We start from the raw sequence: 24,880 nt of genomic DNA, 5'->3' as shown, positions 1-24,880 counted from the left end.
GCATCGTTATCACTAATTGGGTCAACATTAGGAGCATGACTAGTGGTTGTATTTGAGTTTCATCAAAGTCAATTTTCTCATCATCATTTTCATTAATAGTATGATAATTATTAGTCTAGAGAGCATTCATTAATTCATGGTCTAAAAAATCACCGGATGCAATATTATGACAAAATTCAGTGTCGGTAAATTATAATAAACTATTATTGGTATCAAGAATAGCAAGTGTAGGACATCTAAGAAGTTTGGATCGAGGAGCCCGGGGCAGAGGAGGAGGAACAATACCAGTAGATTCGCCAGTTTTAGATTTTTCCTTATTCTTACTTTTATCAAAAATATTTCTTAAGGAAGACATCTTAATTAATCAAGTAATAGCAACTAAATAAAACAAACAAAACTATAATATTAAGTCTTAAGAATTGGAACGAGTTTACCGAATTGACGAACAACTTGTTGAAAATTGATTATCTTTGAAAACTTGAAGACTCCAATTCACCAGCTTCACAATTTTTTCGCAAATTCTAACAACCTTAATATTATTTGACTATTTTTTTGAATAAAGTAAGCAATAGTAGCAACCTCATAATTTTTTTACTATTTTTTAATAAAGTAAACAATTGTAGTAAGTATTGAAGAAAATTGGAGAGAGATTTTGGTAGATTGATATTGATTTTTTTTAAGAAAAATGAAAGAATGAGAGGTATTTATAGTAAAAAAATAGAAAAAAAGTGTAATAATAAAAAGTTTGGGGTTAAAAATTAGTTGGGAGTGGGAGGGGGAGAGTTAAATGTCTATTTATTGAAGAGCCAATGGCTAATTTTTTTTTTAAAGCCAGTGGCTCATTTTTTTAAAAAAAAATCATTGGGATCGTTTGACCTGCCAAGGGACCGGTCCGGTTCCTTAGCGGGCCAAACAGTCGCGTTCCACACGGTCCCAACGACAAAAACCTGCCCGCGAGACCGGCACGAGCCCAATTGCATGCCAAACAGTCCCAGCCCGTTTAGCCCGCGGTCCCGGGCCGCTCCCGGTACTGGCCCCGCCCAATTACCAAGCTGGCTTAGATTGAAATGTCCATTAAATGCAAATAAGTGAAGCTTTAGATAATTTTATGCTAGAGCTTTTATAAAGACTCTGATGGCCCGTTGTGTATGATAAGGTGCTCCATAAGCGTCAAAAGATGAGCGCTATTATCATAATACGTGTGAAAAGTCGATAGCATACACAATGACCGGAGGATTTATCCACTTACTACTTACATTTGAGCCTTTTTGCCGATCGATCTTGTATTTTAATACATTGAACACTAGTCTAATTTTTAATCTTGGAAGTTGAGCTTTTTTTATTAAAGCAAATCTACTGGTAATTTCTCATATTATCGCTTTTAAGATTGGTAATGCATTGATGTATATTCGTTGCAAACTGCACACTAATTGCATGCCTTAACGTTCTTCCCTTCTTGCCAATGTGGCTTGGTCCAAATAAGTAGGTTCAAGTTCTTTTCAGCCAAATAGCCAATAAATTAAACAAGGATAATAATATTTGATTTATTTTGATATTTCAAATTGTTTATACGTAATCCTATTGTCTATCAGTTCTCAATAGAAGAAGGTAGAAACAAAAGAGAAAAGAAATCCTCTTCTTTCATTTTCTTGATTTACATACGCTTTTATTCGGAAAAACTTGCCCATACCCAATGTTTACATTAATCTAATAAAGACATAATATCGGTCTTTACATACACTATTATCACTAAATCATAGTCGACAAATATCCTCACCTCAATTCATTAAATGATGGTTACTTTATAAAACATGAGAGTTACTCCTCATGATCAAGAAGAAATGATAGATGAATTTTTACATAGTCAATATACTTTAGGGTATTTCTGTTGGATCTGTTATTTTAAGGTAACAACTAATAAAAAATTGCAAGGCGATGTTGCTTCCAAAGTTATTACAAACTTGGCATCATATTTTGATAGAGACCAATATCCATTCCATGGTAAGCAATTGGTGCATACATCCAGAGTTCGTCCGAGCTCAGTAACTGCAGCAAGAAATGAAATATATATTAAATTATGTTATTTTCCTTCCGATATTCAATCAATCAAATTTATGAAATTAAAGCACATAATAATGTGAAGGCTTTGTTGTTTACCTTAATTTGAAGCTGCAAAAACTTCACATAAGTAACTGCTTCTTCAAGCATTGTGCTAATGTCAACCTGATTTATATAGCAAATAGAAAACTACTCAATAAGAGGATTCTTGAATTTCTTCATTCCTTTAGATGAATTCACAGGCGTTTGGACATAAAAAATATTTATAATTTTTTTAAAAAATATTATTTGGAGTTAAGTTGAAAAATAGTATTTGGAATTTAAAATTATGTTTGGACATGCATTTCAATTGAAAAAATATTGCAATTTTGCGGGGTTGAAAAATTGGTGTCGAAAAATCTCCAAAACTTGCAAAGTTTCATGGACAAAACACGTTTTTGAAAAAAATAATTCGAAAAATAGAAAAAAAAAATCTATGGACAAACGCGCAAGTATTATAATAAAAAGCATTATTACCTTAGTGCCATTGGGAACAAGGTTCTGCAAGATTCTCAATCTTTCATTGATCTTTTCTCTTCTTCTCTGCAATTGTTGCAAATAAAAATCTTAGTTTATTGACATTTTGAATCTCTAAACAAGTTAATGAACAATAAGTGAATGAAATGAAGCTGGTGTTAATTATTACCCTTGCATAAAGGCTTTGTGGATCTGTAGCAGCTCCTCTACTTGCTCTTGATTTCCCTTTAGATTTTGAAGATATTGCACCTCCATTTAGTTCCTGAGAAGCATTAGAATCATCCTCAGAGCTACAGCAACTTGAGCTTTGTCCATTTTGAATAGCTGCATTATTAGTTCCTTGATCTTCTCCTTCTTCATTGTTAATTTGAGTTATCTTCTGATTCTTTTTCCCTTTTGGCTGTGCCTTTTTCTTATTTTTCTGCACCTGCATTGAGTAAATGACATAACCCCATTAGATATTCATGTACAAAGATAATATTAATCAATCTCTTTTATTAAAGTTCTTAATTTAAACTCACATCTTGTGCTGACCCCCGCGATTTCTTCTTCGGATTCTCAGGTAATTCTTCCTTGAGTTTTTGTTCCTTTGAACTTGATTGAAGTGCAATTTTGTCAAACTTCCTCTTCAGCTGCATTTCCTTGTTTGAAACAGGGGAAATTCCAACATTGTCCAATTGGTCACATACCATCTCTTCTTTAGATAAGGGTGAGTCCATGTCATTAGTATCATCAGGAAAATTAATAGACAAATTTTCAAGATTATTTTTGTTGTCCATAACAAAGAAATCAATGGACTGATCATCAGTTTGGTTGCTAATTGCTAGGAGCTGATTATTAACATCATGATCAATGTCGCGGCTCGGATTGTTTGGAAAAAACATGCCATCACTTCCACAGCTAGTAATGCTACTTTCATGAGAAAAATACTGAAAGTTAGTGTTAGCTTCATGTTGTTCATCACCTATTTGATAGAATGCTGATTGTGGTCGACCATTCTCATAGCTCGAGCCAGCATTTTCGTGAGCATTAATCGCGAACAAGTTGCCTTGATCGCCATGCAATTGAAGCATGAAATCTGCAGTTTCAGTACTTGAAAATAACTTGGTTAATGACTCCCATTCTTCATCAAAAAAAGCTCCAATTTGCTCCATTCTTTTTTTTTTGGTTAGAAGTGTAAAGGGAGTTAGGCCAAAGAGAAATAGAGGTGGCTTTACTAAATACTATTGTCAACTGATATACTGACAAAATAAGGTTTTGAGGATGATCTCACACTTGGAATGAACGAAAAGTTGGGGACATTTATACGAGAAAAGGTTACAAAGGAATTGAAAGAATGTTTAGTTGAAGATTTACTTGATTTTTTTAATTGAATTCCATAATTCCAAATGATTAATTTACAAAGGTTTTTTTTTTCCAATGTGGGGCCAACCAACAGGCAAAGTACAACTAAGAAGAGGGGCCAAGTTCATGCAATAATGAAATAAAATATGTTAGCCTTTCAATTGGATTAATGCAATCTTGGACTTAGCTTATTATGTCATTATGAGTCATTGAAGCTAACTGTCTTAATCTAATCATTGGGTCATGACAATTAACCACACTGATTGATAAAAATTAATGGAAAGTGAACAGTAATTAACAGAAGAGATGTTAGAACGTGGTAAGCTTTTCTTGAATATACTATGAGTTCTGTTGGAATGAAGAGGACGTGGGAGATGAGTGTGCAATCTTTTAAACTACTAGCGAAATCCGACACTGTAACCGCAAAGTTCGTTTCTTGTCTCTTTGTTTTGAGAATTTTTGGTTCTCAAACCTAACCATTGTTACCCTAGTTGTACTTGAAATACAATATAATATCGTTACATAAGAATATCAGTTCATGTATTTCCCCTCTTCCTCTTTTTATTTCGTCAAAAGGAAAATACTCCATTTGTGCCCCCCAAAAAAACGACAAGGTTTAAAGTACAAGGGTTATGAAAAGGTCTAAAACACAAAGTATCAACACATGTAATCGCATAGTATTTCGCAAAACCTCTAAATCAACTTATTTTGCAAAGTGTTTTTTTGGGTAATTTTTGAACTACCCGGGTTTCCGATCCTAACAAATTGGTATCAGAGCAATTTGTTAGGATTGGGAACTCGGGTAGTGCGAAAGTTAACCAAACAACAGTATAATGAATGACCCTTTCTCTCTCTTCAATTTTCTCTCTCCCCGCTAGTGCACTCCCCTCTGCTTTCTGATTTCCCGACGCCGGCAACCTCAGGTAAGTCATCCTCTCTCTCTCCTGCTCTTCTCCCTCCTTCCTCTCTCCTCCCCCCTCATCTCTCTTCTCCCTCCTTCCTCTCTCCTCCCCCCTCATCTCTCTTCTCCACCCCTTTTCTCTTTTTTCTCCACCCTTTCTCTCTCCTTTCTCTGTTTCATCGCCGAAATTTCTGGCCGGCAACCTCCAAGCGCCTCTCCTCTGTCTTCCTTCTCTTCACCTCACTCCCTTCTTCTCTCTTACCCCCATAAACCCGTCTCTCTCTCCCTTTAATGGCCATATTGGGTCGGCTGCTGGTAGTTATGGCGAGGTGCATGGTGGCTTTAGCCTTGGGGATAGGAACGGAGGAGGTACTTCGCTGTTAGACTTCGCTAAGGCTTTCGACCTGGTGATTGTGAATTCGACTTTTTCGAAGAGGGGGGAGCATCTGGTTACTTTCCAAAATTCGGCAGTGAAGACTCAGATTGATTACCCTCTCCTCAAAAGGTGTGATAGAGGGTTGTGCAAGGATTGCAAGGTTATCCCAGGAGAGACCCTCCCGACTCAGCACAGGCTCTTAGTGATGGACATCGACATTATAATGAAGAGGAAGAAGAGGTATGCTCGTGGCCGACCGAGGATTAGATGGGGAGCTTTAACCAAGGATAAAGCACAGGAGTTGAATGGAAGGTTATCCACTATGAGAGCTTGGAGAAGTAGTGGAGACGCGAGTACTATGTGGTCAACGACGGCGAACTACGTGAGAGAGGAAGCGAGAGAGGTGCTAGGGACATTAAAGGGTTTGTTTGGTAGGCACCAAGGCGACTGGTGGTGGAATGACATAGTCCAAGGTAAAGTGGAGGCGAAGAAGGTAGCGTATGTGAAGTTGGTAGGGAGCACAAGCGAGGAGGAGAGGAGAGCAAATAGAGAGAGGTACAAGGTGGTGAGGAAAGAGGCAAAGCTGGCGGTCACGGAGGCTAAGAATGCAGTGTTTGGTCATCTATACGAGGAATTGGGGGAGAAAGGCGGGGACAGGAAGTTATTTCGGCTGGCTAAAGCGAGGGAGAGGAAGGCCCGGGATCTGGACCAAGTACATCAAAGACGAGGATGGTAGAGTATTGATGGGAGAGCCCTAGATTAAGCAGAGATGGCAGACGTATTCCTAAATGAGGAAGGGGACCGGGATATAGCGCTAGAGGATTTGGGGCATTCGGAGAGTCTTTGAGATTTAGGTATTGCATGCGCATTAAGGTGGAGGAGGTCGTGAGGGCTTTGCGTAAGATGATTAGGGTAGAGCGACTAGGCCAGATGAAATTCCGGTTGAGTTTTGGAAGTGTGTGGGTAGAGCAGGATTGGAGTGGCTGACAGGATTGTTCAATGTTATTTTTAGGACGGAGAGGATACCGGAGGAGTGGAGGTCGAGTACAGTGGTACCGTTGTTCAAGAACAAATGTGATATCCAGTGTTGTAACAATTATAGGGGTATCAAGTTACTTATCCATACCATGAAAGTCTGGGAGAGGGTGGTGGAGGCGAGGGTGAGGAAGACAACGTCTATATCCGACAACCAGTTTGGGTTCATACCGGGTCGCTCCACTACGGAAGCTATACACCTTATTAGGAGGTTGGTGGAACAGTACAGGGATAAGAAGAAGGATCTGCACATGGTGTTTATTGACTTGGAGAAAGCATATGACAAGGTCCCTAGGGAGGTGCTCTGGAGATGTCTTGAGGCAAAAGGCGTGCTGATAGCCTACATAAGAGCGATCAAGGACATGTATGATGGAGCTAAGACTAAAGTTAGGACTGTGGGAGGTGACTTGGAGCATTTTCCGGTTGTTATGGGATTACACCAAGGCCTGCGCTTAGCCCGTTCTTATTTGCCTTGGTGATGGATGCACCGACACACCATATTCAAGGGGATGTGCCATGGTTTATGTTATTTGTTGATGACATAGTCCTAATTGATGAGATGAGGGTCAGTGTTAACGAGAGGTTGGAGGTTTGGAGACAGACCCTCGAGTCTAAGGGTTTCAAATTGAGCAAGTCTAAGACGGAGTACCTGTAGTGCAAGTTTAGCGCTGAGTCGAGGGAAGTAGGCAGGGACATGATGCTTGGATCACAGGTCATCCCCAAGAGAGATAGCTTCAAGTACCCTTGGTCGATGATTTAGGGGGACGGAGAGATCGACGAGGATGTCACTCGCCGTATAGGAGCGGGCTGGAGGAAATGGAGGCTTGCATCTGGAGTCTTGTGTGACAATAAAGTGCAACCGATACTCAAAGGTAAGTTTTATATAGGTGTGGTTAGACCGTCCATGTTGTATGGGGTAGAGTGTTGGCCAGCTAAGAACTCCCATATCCAGAGGATGAAGGTAGCAGAGATGAGAATGGTGAGGTGGATGTTCGGGCACACTAGTATAAACAAGATTAGGAATGAAGATATTCGAAAAAAGGTAGGCGTGGCACCTGTGGATAACAAGATGCGGGAAGCGAAGCTCAGATGGTTCGGGCAAGTGCGGAGGAGAAGCCTTGATGCTCCGGTGAGGAGGTGTGAGCAGTTGGCTATGGTGGGTACGAGAAGAGGTAGAGAGAGGCCTAAGAAGTATTGGAGAGAGGTGATTAGGCAGGACATGGTACGCCTGCAAATTTTCGAGGACATGACCCTTGATAGGAAGGTCTGGAAGTCAAGCATTAGATTTGTAGGTTAAGGGTAGTAGAGCTTTCCTTACTTCATACCCGGGGTGAGGCGGGGTTGGATTAGGGTTGATCTTAGATGGCTTGCAGTTTATGTTGAGTTCATACTATCCTTGCTCTTTTTCTTAGCCCCGAGCCTTGGATGCTGGTTACTGTTATTGCATGTCATTTATCTTTTGGTTGTTATGCTTCTATTACTATTACGGTTTCTACTGGAGTTACTAATGAATTATCTTTTCTTGTTTTTATTGTCGTCTTTCTGAGTCGAGGGTCTATCGGAAACAGCTTCTCTGCCCTATCTGGGTAGGGGTAAGGTCTGCGTACACATTACCCCCTCAGACCCCACTTTGTGGGATTTTACTGGGTAGTTGTTGTTGTTGTTGTTTTTCAAAAGGTGAATTTCAGAAGAAAAAAAAATATGGTGAAAAGTAGTTTGTGTTTGACTAATTAATTTAAAAAGCACTTTTGAACAGTAATTAGTATTTTAGCCAAACTTTTAAAAAGTATTTTTATGTATATTTTTCTCAAAATTGGTTTTCGAAAAAGTGCTTTTAGGGACAACATATTTTTTTTCTACTCAAAAGCATTGTTTTTCTTTCTAAAAGTTTGGCCAAACAACTTAACTTTTGAAGAAAAACAATTTGTCAAAAGAAGCTTGGACAAACAAGCTATTAACTCTCTATATATATATATACAGACAAAGTTTAATAAATCAAAGTAAGATACTATAATTCACAAATATTTATAGTTAAAAATATTTTTTAAGATGTTTTGAAAAGATGTAAGAGAAAAAATCATTTAATTCTCCAACTAACAAAGTGCAATTCTTTTTTATGAGACGACGAAAGTAAGTTGTAATATCTCAAATGTGATGGTAATTAACAAGGACAAAAACTTAATGTTGTTTATACCAATAAAATGAATACATGATACGTGTTTTTATATATAGAGGATGTTTGGCTAAGCTTATAAGCTGGTCAAACTAGCTTATAGGCACTTTTTAGCTTATCTGTGTATTTGGTAAAGTTAAAAGTGCTTATAAGTCAAAAATAAGCCAAAAGCCAAAAGCCATAAGTCGGTCACCCTCAACTTATGAATTTTTAGCTTATAAGCACTTTAAATTTGACCAAGATTTTTACTATTTTATCCTTAAAATATTTCTTTTTAGAAAAAAATTCCTACATCGATACTCACTACCTCAAGTATTTTAAGATAAGCAAATTCTCTATTCCTTTGCATATTTGTAACTATGTGATTGTATATTAATCTTTGAACTGTATGTAACAATGAGGACATATCAAATTTTTGGTGTATTGCTTTAGTGTTGTGGTGATGAAAACAGTGTTTGTTTCTCTTCAAATATTTTGTTCTATTTATGTTTATTTTTTACTGAGAAACTTTTTTCAATTTATTAATTATTATAACTTATGGTTATCATAAAATAAATTATATTATCATAAAATTATCTTATCTAAGCACATTTGTATTTAAAATAAAATGACAAATAGAATATTTTATATTTGAATAGATTTGCAATCTAAAATTTTGAAGAGTTATAAGGTTATTTAAGTTATTTTAACAGAAAAAGAGCTTATCATCACTTTTTTATCAAATACTGCAGCAACTTATTATCAATTTCAGCACTTGAGCCAAACACGTGCTTATTTATTAAATCAGTTTCAACACTTAAAAGTGTTTTTCAGTACCTAATGCTTATCAGCTACTTCAAATCAGCTAATCCAAACGTGTTCATAGTCTTAAAGTTGTTTCGAAAGGATTATCGTAGTTTGACTTGAAACAAAACAAACTTCAATAAAAGAGGAAAGACTTTTGAGATATCATATATGTGGTCTTAAATAAACCATAACATTTGTGTGACCGTAAAACAATTGAAACTTGTGGTCTGAAACCTGTCATAACATTCTTATTAAGGAAATATTGAAAGGTACCAATTTTTTGAAACAGAGTAATAAAAAAATAGTGCCAATCTTTTTAAAATTAAACAGAGGGAGTATTATGATTAAACATAGTTATTTAGTATGATTTTGGTATAAACATATTGGATGTGAATAAATACGGATTAAGAAACTCGTCTTAGAATCAATTTTTTTGAAGATAAATGAGTTGTGAGTGTAGAGTTCAAATCTTATCAACCACTTCTTTTGTTTCTTCTCTCTCCTTTTCATATTCATATCCTTCCCCCAAAAGAATTAAAGAGAAAAAAATTAATTAGGATAGTGATATAACTTAGCTGTGATATCTTAGTTTTAAGATAAGAAAAAGGGACTCTGAAAAAACACTCAGATACAGGAATGAAATCAAAGGGGTAACTGATTCAGATAACCTGAACTTAGCCATTCCTTACCCTTTGCCCTTTGATTCCGCCGTTTCTTTCGCCAATCTCATACGCGTCGGAAAAAGACTCCTTTCATACTATTTATTTGTTTATGTTTACCAAAATAACATAAAACTATTAGTTTCATTAATATTAAATATATGTCTTGTAGGAAGCTTCTGTATGGGTTGCCTTATTACTTTTCAAGGTAGTTTGAAGGCCACACCGTCCATTGCACGATCTCAAGAGATAAAAAAAGACCTAACAAACTACTTAGCATTAATCGCGGAGCCAAAATTTTCACCATTGAGTGTCAAAATATAAAAAAATAAATATATCAAAAAGTTTAGGGAGTCAACATATAATAAATATACATAAAATAATTTTTTTTATCTTAGCAATACAATGTAAATTTTCGGCGAAGGAATATCGATTAACATACTTTGGTTGAATGTAACTCCGCTGCTGCTTAGCATTTATTAAAAATGAAAAGGCAAAATGTGGAAAATTAAGCAACCACAAATGAGGGGAATAAAATCTACTTTTTTGTTGAGGAGTAAAGAGATTCGAACAAACTCCAAAAACTAAGATTTTGTTCCATTGAGCAGACGGACGGCTGTGCACGACGTATTGTTTTTTATTTATTAAAATATCTGCCATCCTAATTTCTCTAACAAGATGTAAAGTTGAAAACTAGTTTTTTTGTCTTATCAAACTACCAACTCAAGCGTAACCCTTGGCGGAGTCATTTGTAACTATGGAGTCATATTCCGAATTATGGAGTCATATTTTGAATCCAACCCTGTTATTGCTACCAACATTACATGGAAGAAGATACCAACAACCGCATGTTCGAGATTTTAATTCTTTTAAGGTATTGAATTTTGAATTAATAACTTATTCATATTCAATGAATTTGTAAAAACAAAAATATACTATTTTGGATCAAAGTTATATCGTACGATCGAACTCACAACCAGAGCTCTAGCTCCGCCACTCGATACAACATATAAATTGTTAGGACCGTAAAAATCAGATGTCATACGGAAGCTAGCTAAACAAACATTGAGCGACGATAAATCATACAACAAAGGAGAAATATACCAAAAGAGACACAAACAATTAACGTGGTTCGGTCAACTGACCTACGTCCACCGCGGAGATGAGCAATCCACTATATAAAAAAAGAGTACAAAATATCGAGAGAACAACCTCACGAAGAGGCAAACACAAGTGACACACTAACACTTGTCCCGTAAAGTTCTCCCCCTAAATACTACTCTCAAGCCCCTATGGCTACATTGTGGATGCTGCTGAATGAGAAGGACGGATCCTCAATTTATAGAACTCCAAACTTTTTCCTACAAGAAAAAGGACTAGCCAAGTATAGGAGAATTATAATTTCCTTCTACAAAAAGGAAAACCCAATTAAGGTAATTATATTGCCCTTTCCTCAACAAATAGGAAAACCAAATATGTTAAGAAAATTATGGCAAACACCTAACATAAATAACGGGTTTGCATATTGTTTATGCAAATGAAATTTAACAATAAAAAATATTAAAATTTGAACACATAAGATTAACAATATATTGGATTGTTATAAGAACCTAACTATTGAACTCATCAAAATTTAAATCTTGCATTTGCCATAATACAACAATATATATATGTATATATGTATGTATGTATGTATGTATGTATGTATGTATATATGTATGTATGTATGTATATGGATGTATGTGTATATATATATATATATATATATATATATATATATATATATATATATATATATATATATATATGTATGTATGTATTTGCCTTGTTTAACAATCTTAAGCGGTCGTTTGTTTTGGAAAACAAGTTATCACATGATTAATTATTCCAGAATTAGTTATCCTGGGATTAGTTATCACACTCTCTCATATATAGGGATAAAAAATACTACAATCCTAGGATAACTAATTCCGAGATTAGTTATACCACGATTTTATTTCTGTTGGGATTTCATGTATTTAAGTATATTAAATACTTAAAAGAGGGTGAATGAGAAATGGAGGGAAATGAAATTTTTGAGTGAAATGTTATGTTTCCCCCTTGGCAAAGGGACATTGTCCCATATTGGAAGAGGATGAGGGTTTTTATGGGTATATAAGCAATTGCTCTTCTTTAGCTCTTAAAGAGTTGAGAAGAAGGCAAGCCTCGCGTCGTCGTCGTCGCTCGCTCGGCTTCGGCTTTGGTCAAATGATTGATTGATTAATTTTTTGGACCAAATTTATTTGTTAATAGTAAACTATTAACAAAAATGTTATTAAATATCTATATATTATTAAAAGGAAGGAAGTCTAGCCTAAGATTATGCCAAGTGGCAGCGTAAGAGAATGCCATGTGTTCATTTTTAGGACAAAACTTAGTTAATTAGTTATTAGTTTTAAATTTTAAATTAAAATATTTAAATATCTATTATTTGAAGAAGGAGTAGTTATTTATTCAATTCAAATAAGTAATTAATAATTAAGAAGTTACTATTAGAAATAAAACTTCCCATGGTTTCGTAAGAACCTAAAATTAAGGAACATATCCCACGAACTCCCACCCCCCAAAATATAACCTGCATCCCCTCCTTTTTTTTTTATCCCTGAAATTTCTTTAATAAATTAACTATGTATCATTCTTAAAGATATTACAGATTATTTACATTAACATTTTAAATTTAAAAATAAATTTTAGTTATGCTTTTAAATTAAAGACAGTTACAACTTCTATTTATGTTTTAGATTATCTAATATATCTCCCAACCTAAACTCAAATTTAACCACTATTATTGTTATCTAATTATCTTTGTTCCTCAAATGTCTAAAAGAAAAGAAAGATGCTTAAGATGCAAAAACATGCTTTTTACCTTTATACGTAAGTAATTTTTGCTTATATATATTAAGTTGTTTATTTTATGCATTGAACTAGAAGTTTTAAAACTGCATGTAATTTTGTCGGTTGTTTGAGAAGATGATACTTCAGCTTCTGGATACTTTTTCCCAGTTTATTTGTTAATGCGTCGGTGTTTAAGTAGATTCAGGGTAAAATAAGTTGCAGTCTATTGGAACATTTGGACTTTATTTTTGCAGTCTATAGATTTAGTATTTTTAATTATGATATTTGAATCATATGAATTTGTTTTTGCAGATGATCTATTACGTATCAAAGATCAAGAACACCATCTTCTATACTTGAAAAAAATTATACGCTTCTTTCTTATGTTTCTATATAAGAGCATTTATCAAAAAAATTTAGCAACATAAGGTTAGATGTTCTTCTCTAAAAGAATCTCTTAATTAATCTTTGTTATTCTTCTATCATCATGTTTAATTTTATAATTTAATTTGAAAATATTGTCCAGTATGCTTAATACCATGATATTTAATTTTTGGCTGCAGGAAAAATAAACTTACAACCAAAAGATATCCTTGGTAAGTTGGTAGGTGTAACGACCCGACCGGTCGCTTTGAGCTTTTGCATTTCGCCAGCCAGTTCTCGGGCATGACTTGCCCCGTGTGGTGTATTATGACTTATGTAAATCGTTTATGTTGGGTTTCAGGTTAATCAGAATGAATTTGGAAGAACAGTCTCAGTTGAAAGCTTAAAATTTGAAAGAGTTGACCAAAATTTGACTTATGTGTATTTGATCTCGGGTGAAAATTTTTATGATTTGGTTAGCTCCTTTAGGTGATTTGGGACTTAGGAGCGTGATCGGAATGCATTTTAGAAGTCCGTGGAAGATTTAGGCTTGGATTGGCGAAATTGAGAATTCGGCGCTTTCCGGTCGATAGGTGAGATTTTGATATAGGGGTCGGAATGAAATTCCGAGAGTTTCAGTAGTTTCGTTGTATCATTTGGGACGTTTGTACAAAATTTGGGGTCAATCGGACTTGATTTGATAGGTTTCAGCATTGTTTGAAGAATTTAAAATTTCTAAGTTCTTAAGCTTGAATCCGAAGTTGATTTAGTGTTTTGATGTTATTTTGAGTGATTCGAAAGCTTGACAAGGTGTTAATGATGTTATGGGAGGTGTTGGTATATTTGGGTTGAGGTTTGAGGGCCTCGGGTGTGTTTCGGGTGAGTTTTGAGCGAGTCCGGATATTTCGGAACTTAGAAAATGGATGGGGGCAGAATTGTTAGCGCTGGCTGCGGTAGAATTAGTGCAGGGCGCGCTGGCTTAGTGTTGGGTGCGTAAAAGTGACCGCGGCCGCGGTCATGAAGATCTGCAGATCATCGGTCCAACTTCGGAAGCTCATATCTTTTGATCCACAAGGAATTGTGAGATGATTCAAAAATGAAAGTTGTAGCCCTTCGTGTCTAGTTTGTTTTAATAACAGAATATTAATATTAAAATAAATATTAATATTAAATCCTACAATCCGTTTTTCAGTTGTGTAACTGAAAATTAAACTACCCTATTCAATTTTCCCTCTTTATTGTTGAGTAAATAGCCATTTATATTATGTCATTTATATTGTGGCCGTTTTGCATAAACAGTCATTCTGAAAAGTTGCACCTCTTCAGATTTCAGCCCAACTTTGGCTATAAGTACAAGTCTATTCTGCTCAGAATTTTCATACGATTTTCTGAGTTTCTCCTCCTTCTTCTGCATACTTTTAACATCAAAGAAAGCAACAGTAAGTGTGATTTGCTACCGAACTTTGTGTTCGCTGAAACACTAGGGTTTGAAGTACCACTACACTAGTGTGTAATTCGTTCTATCCTGGGAGGAAATAATCTGTAACCTAGGGTACTAGGAGGGGATTAAATTCCTTAAGGAAACACTGTGAATTTAGTGGACTCGGATTAAAATTCTGTTTCTGTTTTTCATTTCTGTTTATGTTCATTTATAATTTCCAGAATTATTTTACAAATACAGTTTACTAACAATTTCAACTAAATATAGAATAAACTCATCTCAAATTTAATCTTGAGATTATAAATTATTCATTATCTCTCGTACTAAACGAGCCCTTGATGTATCATCGCCCTTTAATATTGAGCAACGTGTCCCATTTAAGTGACCATGCATTTCAGTTTGCGGAAAATAATAAAAATCGTTTAAAAATGTTTGAATTTCAGTTTCGTGTATGGAAATTCTCAAAGTGGTTGGAGACAAGTTGGGCGCACGAGCACTAGCAAAGGAGAGCAACCTGGACGAGCATCAGCAAAGGACGGTGGGAAGCATTGCGTGAGCTTGCAAGTATATCGAGGGCTGCAAATCAACACAGGTTTAGTTCTCGGGAATTGGTACCTCCCGTTCTACTGTTTTCCTTTTGGTGTTAGCTAAATTGATGTTACTTTAGTTCACAATAGTTAAATCATTCAATAGGTGTACAGGTAGTCACTTCTTTCCTTCTAGTTTGATTCGTTGTCCGTGGTGCACTAGCGAGTCTTTTGTAGATCTGTCGTAGGTGTAGTGGCGGCAGTCTGGGATGATAGATTAAAGGCATGTCCTCAGGTGGGGCAGAGGGGGGGGCAAAGAGTGGGCTCGGGGTCAGGGGGTGGGTCGGGAGGCAGGGGAGGTAGAGTGGGCAAGGGAGCCTATAGGTTGAGAATCGGGTCATGGAACATAGGTTCGCTAACGAGTAAGTCTATAGAGTTGGCGAAGATCCTTCAGAAGAGGAAGATTAATATAGCGTGTGTCCAGGAGACTAGGTGGGTCGGATCGAGGGCGAGAAACGCGGATGGGTATAAGTTGTGGTACTCCGGAGTCGTGAGGGGTAAGAATGGAGTGGGTATCCTAGTAGATAGCCATCTTAGGGAGTCGGTGGTAGAGGTCAGGCGTGTGAATGATAGACTAATGACTATTAAATTGGTGGTGGGTGAGTGTACTTTAAACGTCGTTAGCGCGTACGCACCGCAAGTAGGTTGTGATGAGGAGATTAAAAGGCATTTTTGGGAAGGGTTGGATGACATTGTTCGTAGTATTCCGCCTTCCGAGAGGTTATTCATAGGAGGGGATTTCAATGGTCATATTGGGTCGTCTGCAGGTGGTTATACTGAGGTGCATGACGGCTTTGGTTTCGGGGAACGGAACGGAGGGGGCATCTCACTGCTGGATTTTGCCAAGGCATTCGATCTAGTGATTGCAAACTCGAGTTTTCCGAAGCGAGAGGAGCATTTGGTTACTTACCAAAGTTCGGTGGCGAAGAATCAAATTGACTATCTCCTCCTTAGGAGATGCGACAGAAGGTTGTGCGAGGATTGCAAAGTTATCCCAGGTGAGACCCTTGCAACGCAACATAGGCTCTTGGTGATGGACGTTAGTATTATGATAAGAAGGAAACAGAGGTCAGTACGAGGCCGCCCGAGGATTAGGTGGGGCGCCTTGACTAAGGTTAAAGCCCAGGAGTTGGAAGGAAGGTTGTCGGCAATGGGAGCTTGGAGAAGTAGTGGGGACGCAAACACTATGTGGTCGACGACGGCGGACTATATAAGGAAGGCGGCAAGAGAGGTGTTAGGGGTATCTTCAGGCCGCACTTGTGGCCACAAAGGAGACTGGTGGTGGAATGCAGTTGTACAAGGTAAAGTGGAAGCGAAGAAGGTGGCTTACCTGCGGTTAGTGGGGAGCACTGGAGAGGAGGAGAAGAGAGCGAACATTGCGAGATATAAGGTAGCTAGGAAGGAGGAAAAGATGGCAGTGACGGAGGCAAAGACGGCATCTTTTGCTCGTTTGTATGAGGAACTAGGGAACAAAGGCGGGGAGAAGAAGTTACTCCGACTCGCTAAGGTGAGAGAGAGGACGGCTCGGGATTTGGACCAATTGAGGTGCATAAAAGATGAGGACGGCAAAGTTTTGTTGGGGGATGACCAGATAAAAAGGAGATGGCAGACCTACTTTCATAAACTTCTAAATGAGGAAGGGGATCAGGATATTGTACTAGGTGAATTGAGGAACGCCGACAGCCCCCATGAACTAAGTGATTGTCGGGACATTGAGGTCGATGAGGTCATGGAGGCAATGCGTAAGATGAGAAGGGGCAGAGCTACCGGACCAGATGAAATTCCGGTTGAGCTTTGGAGGTGTGTGGGTAGAGCAGGCGTGGAATGGCTTACTAAGTTGCTTAATGTGATATCCAAGACTAATAGGATGCCCGAAGAGTGGAGGTGGAGTACAATGGTCCCGTTGTATAAGAACAAAGGCGATATCCAGATCTGTAACAACTATAGGGGTATTAAATTACTAAGTCATACCATGAAAGTCTGGGAGAGAGTGGTAGAAATGAGAGTGCGAAAGACGGTGTCTATTTTAGACAACCAGTTCGGGTTCATGTCGGGGCGATCTACCACAGAAGCTATCCACCTTATTAGGAGGACGGTGGAACAATACAGAGATAAGAAGAAGGATCTCCACATGGTGTTTATCGATTTAGAGAAAGCGTACGACAGGGTTCCTAGGGAGGTCTTATGGAGATGCTTAGAGGCTAAAGGGGTCCCGGTTGCCTACATTAGGGCGATTAAGGACATGTATGATGGAGCTAAGACTCGGGTTAGGACAGCAGGAGGCGATTCAAATTATTTTCCGGTTATTACGGGATTGCATCAAGGGTCTGCGTTCAGCCCTTTCCTATTTGCCCTGGTGATGGATGCTATAACGCATCATATTCAGGGGAGGTGCCATGGTGCATGCTATTTGCTGATGATATAGTCCTAATCGACGAGACACGACGCGGCGTCAGCGAGAGGTTAGAGGTTTGGAGACACACCCTTGAGTCCAAAGGTTTCAGGTTGAGCAGGACGAAGACGGAATACCTTGAGTGCAAATTTGGGGCAGAGTCGACGGAAGCGGGAGTGGAAGTGAGGCTTGATTCTCAAGTCATCCCTAAGAGGGGTAGTTTCAAGTACCTGGGGTCGTTTATTCAGGGGTCCGGGGAGATCGACGAGGATGTCACACACCGTATAGGGGTGGGGTGGATGAAATGGAGGTTAGCGACGGGAGTCCTGTGTGACAAGAAAGTGTCACTGTTACTGAAAGGTAAATTTTATAGGGCAGTGGTTAGGCCTGCTATGTTGTATGGGACCGAGTGTTGACCGGTGAAGATCTCACACATCCAGAAGATGAAAGTTGCAGAGATGAGGATGTTGAGGTGGATGTGCGGGCATACAAGGAAGGATAAGATTAGAAATGAAGATATTCGAGAGAAGGTGGGTGTGGCCCCCATGGAGGACAAGATGCGGGAAGCAAGACTCAGATGGTTCGGGCACATTCAGAGGAGGAACACTGATGCACCGGTGAGAAGGTGTGAACGACTGGCGGTGGTGGGTACGAGGAGAGGTAGGGGGAGACCTAAGAAGTATTGGGGAGAGGTGATCAGGCAGGATATGGCGCGACTTAGGGTTACTGAGGACATGACCCTAAACAGGGAATTGTGGAGATCGAACATTAATGTGGTAGGTTAGGGAAATTGTGATGTCTTTGTTACAGCGCACTAGAGTGAGACTAGCCAGTTAGGAAGTAGTCTTAGGATGCTATTGATCAACTACTGATGATGGGCTTTATCTTCTGTGTATTAATACCTTACATCTTTCTCGTATTTCCTATATCTCTTATATTGCTGTTACTTTGTTTTTTATGGTATTTATGTTATGTTATGGATTTTATGGTACTTTATGTTGTTTTATTATGAGTCTATTGATAGTACTAATATAGTGTCTCTTGTTGCCTCTTTGAGCCGAGGGTCTCCTGGAAACAGTCTCTCTGCCCCTCGGGGTAGAGGTAAGGTCTGCGTACATATTACCCTCCCCAGACCCCACTTGTGGGATTACACTGGGTTGTTGTTGTTGTTGTTGTTGTTGTTGTTGTTGTTGCTGTTGTTGTTTGAATGTCAAGTGGAGAAAAGACAACGGGGTGTCTGTCTGTTTTTTTTCTTTTTTCAAAAGAGGATTAAATGCTTTCCATAATCTCGATGAGGAATTTCTGCAACGGCAATAGTAAAAATGTTTGGATCGTGACTGAGAGAAGAAATATTAAAAGCCATCGAAGCCTTTGTGCTCTTTTGTCTTTACTGAATACAATTTCCATTATTATTTTCTTAAGAAAATGAACTAAATTTTTCTCTATTTCAAACCTACTCTTCATCTAATAAACTTAATTTTCTGCTTCGATTCCATTTTTCAGCTTGTTGAATCATTTTTATTTTCGAAGAAAAGAATTAGGATCAGTTTATGTGTACACCCTAGAATACTCTACATGTCGGGAATATTAGAGAATGTACTTTGTCTCCTACTAGTGAATTTGCAGTGAAATTTATTCTAGCCATGAACTACTCTATTCATTATATTTAAAATTTTGAACTGAATATAAAAAAAAATTAACATTATTAAACATGCTATTTGGGTATCGTTCATACTTCCGTTATTGTCTTTGTATGTATAAGCATATGGAATCAGAGCGGACGCACATTATAGGGGTCATCGTCTCATCGACACCGGAAAACTGAGGCGGACGCACATTATAGGGGTCATCGTCTCATCGACACCGGAAAAATTAGGCAAAAATTCCATATATACTTATAAATGACTTCAAGAAATAGCCAAATATTAGCATGGATTCCTTGTACTAATCTTTATGAGCAGTTATAAATTTCTATAAAATATGTTACAACGGAATCTATGTATGCTTTAATAGAACTAGAAGGACTGTGACATATATAAATTGAACGATTTTGGAAATCTTAGGCTCCTAAAGGAAGTCGAAGGCCTCGAAGCTATTGCTTCAAGCAACTATATGAACTCATGACTTGATCTATTCACTATTCTCATTAGAAAGGAGAAAATATAGTGTTTGGTAATGCAAAAACTTTGTTCTAAAGATGGTAATGTTTTTTAGTGTTTAAATATATTAAAATCTAGAAAATTAATTTTTTCACACAGAAACTGAGAAATGACTGGCTTTCACTTAGTGGAGAAAACATTGTCATACATAAATCATAACTCTTACTATTTAATACCTTATTCAGAACACCTAGGATGGTCAACCTTTATTATATCAGAAACGTTATTTTCGTGCCCTATCTTATATCTTTGCTCTAGCTATTTCAATATGTAACTTATACCAACTAAGTATGAAAAGTATAAATGATCCATAAATTGATTTTCTTAGAGATAAATGATAATTCATTCTTACGAACGCCACAATTAAAGGCTCTCCCCCCCCCCCTCTTTTTTTTTCTCCTTACTGTTTCTCTCCTTTTGCTTTTTAGAAACAAAATAGAGTGGTTTCAGCGTATTTGATCACTTATGATACAAAATTTTACCTTATAATAAAAAACCACACTTGCAAATTAACAACATACACGTGGACATTTTTTTATAGTCGTCACAAGTCATTATTAACCGAAAGGAATCAAAAACGGATACTTTAAATTTTTAGTTTACCAACTATCTCTTAGAACATAAGTGATTAATTAAGTCTGTACAAAACTCTCTTAAATAATTCCTTCAACAAAACAATTACTCTAAAGAAAGAAAAATCTATTACAAAAAAACTGAACATAGAGTTCTAGAGGGACGCAAAAGACAAAAAATAAAAAAAGAAAGAAAGAAGGAAACGCCATGCTTCTCGCACTTAAGTTAATAAAAATGGGTTTTTGCCTTTTTACAAATGAACCAACTAATGATTATCAATGATTAATTCCAGTGGATAAGGAAATTCTTAGTCTCTAATGGCTTCTCTTCTAAAGTTTGACTATCGAATAAGTTCTTAATCGAATTTGTTTAATAAGTTTGTATTTTTTAAAATAAAAGATGTTTAAAGTATATTTGTAAATATATAAATATAGATTTTTTTGTATATGTGTCTAATGGTATGCATAAAAATATCCAAAAGAATTTTTGGAAGGTGGCATATGGAGGCATTTCTCATGCCTTTTCTAATTTTTAAGAGGCATATCCTTGTGGTCCTAAAGAGCATATAAAGCAATAGAAAAATTATTAATCACCTTATTTGAGATTAAGAGATAGGATTATCGTAATAAACTAATCCTTCATAATAGACTAGACCCACATATAGAAATTATAGAATATTAATTCGTCTTCTTTATATGATTAAACAGATAAAAGAAAAAAAATATAAAGGTTGGTAGTGGGAACAATATTTAAATTCCACGTCGGTCATGGGGATGGTATAAATTTTAGTGTATGGTTTCTGTTGGTTGACTTATTGAACTCAGAGGTCAAAGCTTCTATCTTAAAGTTCCATTTAAATTACATAATTATACTCTACCATAATAAAATATTTTTAACTCCCCAGAATTCTAGTTGTTATTAATAAAATAGAGTTAATTAGAAGTACAGCTCCATTTGTACTGGTATGCAATACGTACGTACTTCTAGATTTAATAACTAGGTGACTAATTAACAGCACAAATTAAACTTTTATTGATGTATTAAGACAATATAAATTTTTGACCTAATACCTTACACGCATAAGAGTTTTTATACGAAGAGAAATACGTGAACCCTTTCTTTTTCTTTATTTATCTTTTAGTTTTTTGGTTTCAAGGTTTAATTTATTTACAGATATAGGAATCAAAAGGTTATAGTATGATCGTTAAAAACTCAAATGAAATGGTAAAACAGTGATAGTCCATGCAAAGTTATTGTTAGAAATTATTGTTTAAATATAATTAATTTTTTAATAGTTTTTAAAAGGTTGAATGAAGGCCAAATACATAAACAACCCATTTAACTTGGCCTCATTTTTCATTTTGGCACTCTATCTCAACCTTATTCCATTTTGGCCCTCCAACCCTATTTCTTATGTTTCACTTTAACACAAAGCTGAAACCAATGCAAAAAAATATAGCTCGTGTGTATACACAAATCTGAGATGTAATAAATATCCAATTAAATGTTGTCACATGATTTTTTCATCCATATCAAATAGGTCAATACTAAAATACCCGAACTCGACCGTATTTGAGTAAAATTAAGGACGCTTCTTATTTACACAAGAAAATGACAACACTGAAAATGAAATCCAAAAATGGTTCACTTAGTTTGTCAAATTTACACCCAAAAAGCGACGACCTGGATTTCTTGGTGTCCATGATACTTTTAATTCAACTTGAAATCCATAAGAATAAATATTCATTCCATTATGAAAAACTAAGTTTCTTTGAGACATGGATTCACTTTAAACTTCAAGCTTAGATGAAATAAACCCACAAAAAAAATTAATCAGAATAATTAATAAACGAATGATAAAATTGCAAAAGTTTGAAGCTTTTTGGATGGCCAGGTATGAAATCGGTAGATGAAAGCTTTGAAGCTTTGAGAATGAAGATGGGGGCAACAGTAAATGAGGAAGGAAATGATGAAGACGAAATATATGGGGAAGGAAGTTGGGGGATTAAATATGGGGCCAACAGTTATCTTATTACTGTTGGAGAAGGAATTTTGCCAAAACAAATCGGCCTCACGCGCCTACCAGGTGAGGCAACCCACACTATGTGAATAATCAACTTTCGTGAAACATAAGAAATAGGGTTGGAAGGTCAAAATGGAACAAGATTGAGATACAGTGCCAAAACGAAAAATTGTGCCAAGTTGAATGAGTTGTGATGTATTTGTATGCCTTTACTTGAATGGATATGTCCGTTTCATTTGTAACTACTTTTGTCTATATAAAGAAACAGCCCTTCTTGCAAACTCAATTTTTCTAACATTCTTTAAAGAAAGAATTCTTTTATACTAAGAATTCTTCTTAATTTTATCCCGAAATGGTGTTTTTATTGGAATAGGCTATTCTACTGATGGAATGGTCAGATTGTTTGTAACTGATAATTTTATTATTAATAATAAGAATGATGCTTGTGTTTATATGTTGGATTCAATTTCTTTATGGCATTATAGATTAGCACGTATTGGCCTAAGTACTATGAAAAAAATGATTAAAAGTGGACTGATTTAGTGCGACTTAAAAGAATTTAATAAATGTGAAGTGTGTGTTACATCTAAATTGACTAAGAAACCTTTTAAAAGTGTTGAAAGAAACACTAACTTGTTATTAACACATTCTGATATATGTGAGTTAAATGGCATGCTAACTAGAGGCGGCAATAGATATTTTATAACTTTTATTAACGATAGTTTTAGATATACCTATGTATATTTATTGAGACATAAAGATGAAGCCTTTAATATTTTTAAGAATTATAAGGCTGAATTGAAAAATCAATTAGGAAAAAGAATTAAAGTTTTAAGAAGTGATAGAGGAGGAGAATATTTTCCTAAAGGATTTAATACTTTTTGTGAAGAAAATGGCATTATTCATGAATCTTCTGCCACTCGCACTCCTCAACAGAACGATTTAGCAGAAAAAAGAAATAGAACCTATTTAGAAATGGTTAATACTTTGTTGTTACATGCTAAATTGCCATTTAATTTGTGGGGAGAAGCACTTCTTGCTACATGTCATATATTTAATCGGATTCTTATGAAGAAAAATCAAATTACTCCATATGAATTATGGAAGGGAAGAAAGTCTAATATAGGATAATGATCCAAATCGGATCAAGTTGGGTCCTAGAGGCATCAAGTGTGCATTTATAGGTTATACCTCGAATAGCAAAGCTTATCGACTTCTTAATTTAGAATCGAATGTCATTATTGAATCCAGAGATGTAGAATTTTTTGAATATCTTTTAACCTCGGGTAGAAGGAGTCAATCTTCATCAATTTATATAACATTAGAAAAAATATCTCAAAGGATTGTTGAGCAATCTAGTTCATAGGAGGTTAATGATCAACTTTGTGAACAAAGGAGAAGCATTAGAGTTCGATAGGCTAAAATTACTTGGATCAGATTAGTTTGACTCTCAACATATTTCTTTTAATCTTGTTGAAGGTAATAGAGATACAATTGTGAGAACAACTCCAATTATTCTTCAAGTGAAAGATGATCCTAAATCTAATAAAGAAGCTATGGCTTTTAGAGATGCAGTTTTTTGGAAAGATGCTATTAAAAATGAAATGGATTCAATAATATCAAACCACACTTGGGAACTTATTAATTTGCCTCCAACTTCTAAACCTATCGGTTGTAAGTAGATAATTCAGAGAAAGTATTATACTGATGGAACTTTACATTCTTACAAAGTTAGGTTAGTCGCTAAGAGCTTTTGACAAAAAAAAGGAATTGATTATCTTAATACATATGCACCGGTAGCAAGAATTACTTCAATTAGAATTTTAATTGCTTTAGCGTCTATTTATGACCTACATATTCATCAAATGGATGTCAAAATGACATTCTTAAATGGTGATCTTGAAGAGGAGGTCCCTATGGAACAACCTAAAGGTTTCGTTCTACTAAAAAATGAACATAAGATTTGTAAGCTTGTCAAATCTTTGTATGGACTGAAACGAGCCCCTAAACAATGACACGGAAAATTTGATAAAGCAATTTTATCATTTGGCTTTAGATATAATATAGCTGATAAGTGTGTTTACTAAAGTATGTAGTAATTATTTTGTGTTTGTTTATATGTTGATGACATGTTAATTGCAAGCAATAATATGAATAGAATTATAGAAATGAAGAGGTTTCTATCCTCCTCGTTCGAGATGAAGGATCTTGGACTAGTTGATATCATATTGGGTATCAAGATTAAAAGAAATAGTGGGGTATACGTATTAATTCAATCTCATTACATTGAAAAAGTGATAAATAAATTTAGTCACTTAAACATAAAAGAGGTTAATACCCCATTTGATCGAAGCATCAAGTTAATCAATAATGAAGGAAGAGTTGTGGCTCAACTTGAGTATGCAAGCGCTATTAGAAGTCTGATGTATGTTACACAATGCACAAGACGAGACACAACATTTGCAATTAATAAGTTAAGCAGATTTACTAGCAATCAGAATATTGATCATTGAAAAGCCATTGAGCGAGTTCTTGATTTTCTTAAGAAATATAAAGATTTGTGTATTTGATACTCAAAACTTCCTACTATTTTAGAAGGATATACTGATGCAAGTTAGAT

At 36.1% G+C, this 24,880-nt stretch overlaps 2 protein-coding genes across 2 annotated transcripts; one reads left to right on the top strand and one right to left on the bottom strand.

Moving 5' to 3' along the window:
- Window positions 1–1,693: 1,693 nt before the first annotated feature.
- LOC107775492 (uncharacterized) lies at window positions 1,694–3,828 on the bottom strand. The gene is made up of 5 exons (XM_016595226.2): window positions 3,096–3,828; window positions 2,744–3,001; window positions 2,575–2,640; window positions 2,158–2,223; window positions 1,694–2,046 (listed from the first exon to the last, which is right to left on the bottom strand). The coding sequence occupies exons 1-5, from the start codon at window positions 3,726–3,728 to the stop codon at window positions 1,954–1,956; spliced, it is 1,116 nt and encodes a 371-aa protein (XP_016450712.1). The 5' UTR covers window positions 3,729–3,828; the 3' UTR covers window positions 1,694–1,953.
- A 1,572-nt stretch (window positions 3,829–5,400) lies between these two features.
- On the top strand, window positions 5,401–6,273 carry LOC142170166 (uncharacterized). Its single transcript, XM_075231997.1, has 2 exons — window positions 5,401–5,907; window positions 6,208–6,273. Exons 1-2 carry the CDS (start codon window positions 5,401–5,403, stop codon window positions 6,271–6,273), a joined length of 573 nt encoding a protein of 190 aa, XP_075088098.1.
- The last annotated feature ends 18,607 nt before the right edge of the window (window positions 6,274–24,880 follow it).

Source organism: Nicotiana tabacum, chromosome 16 (assembly GCF_000715075.1).
Source record: "Nicotiana tabacum cultivar K326 chromosome 16, ASM71507v2, whole genome shotgun sequence".
NCBI classification, from domain to species: Eukaryota; Viridiplantae; Streptophyta; class Magnoliopsida; order Solanales; family Solanaceae; genus Nicotiana; species Nicotiana tabacum.
The sequence above is the reverse complement of the archived record's forward strand: the minus strand, read 5'-3'. Positions and strand labels throughout refer to the sequence as shown.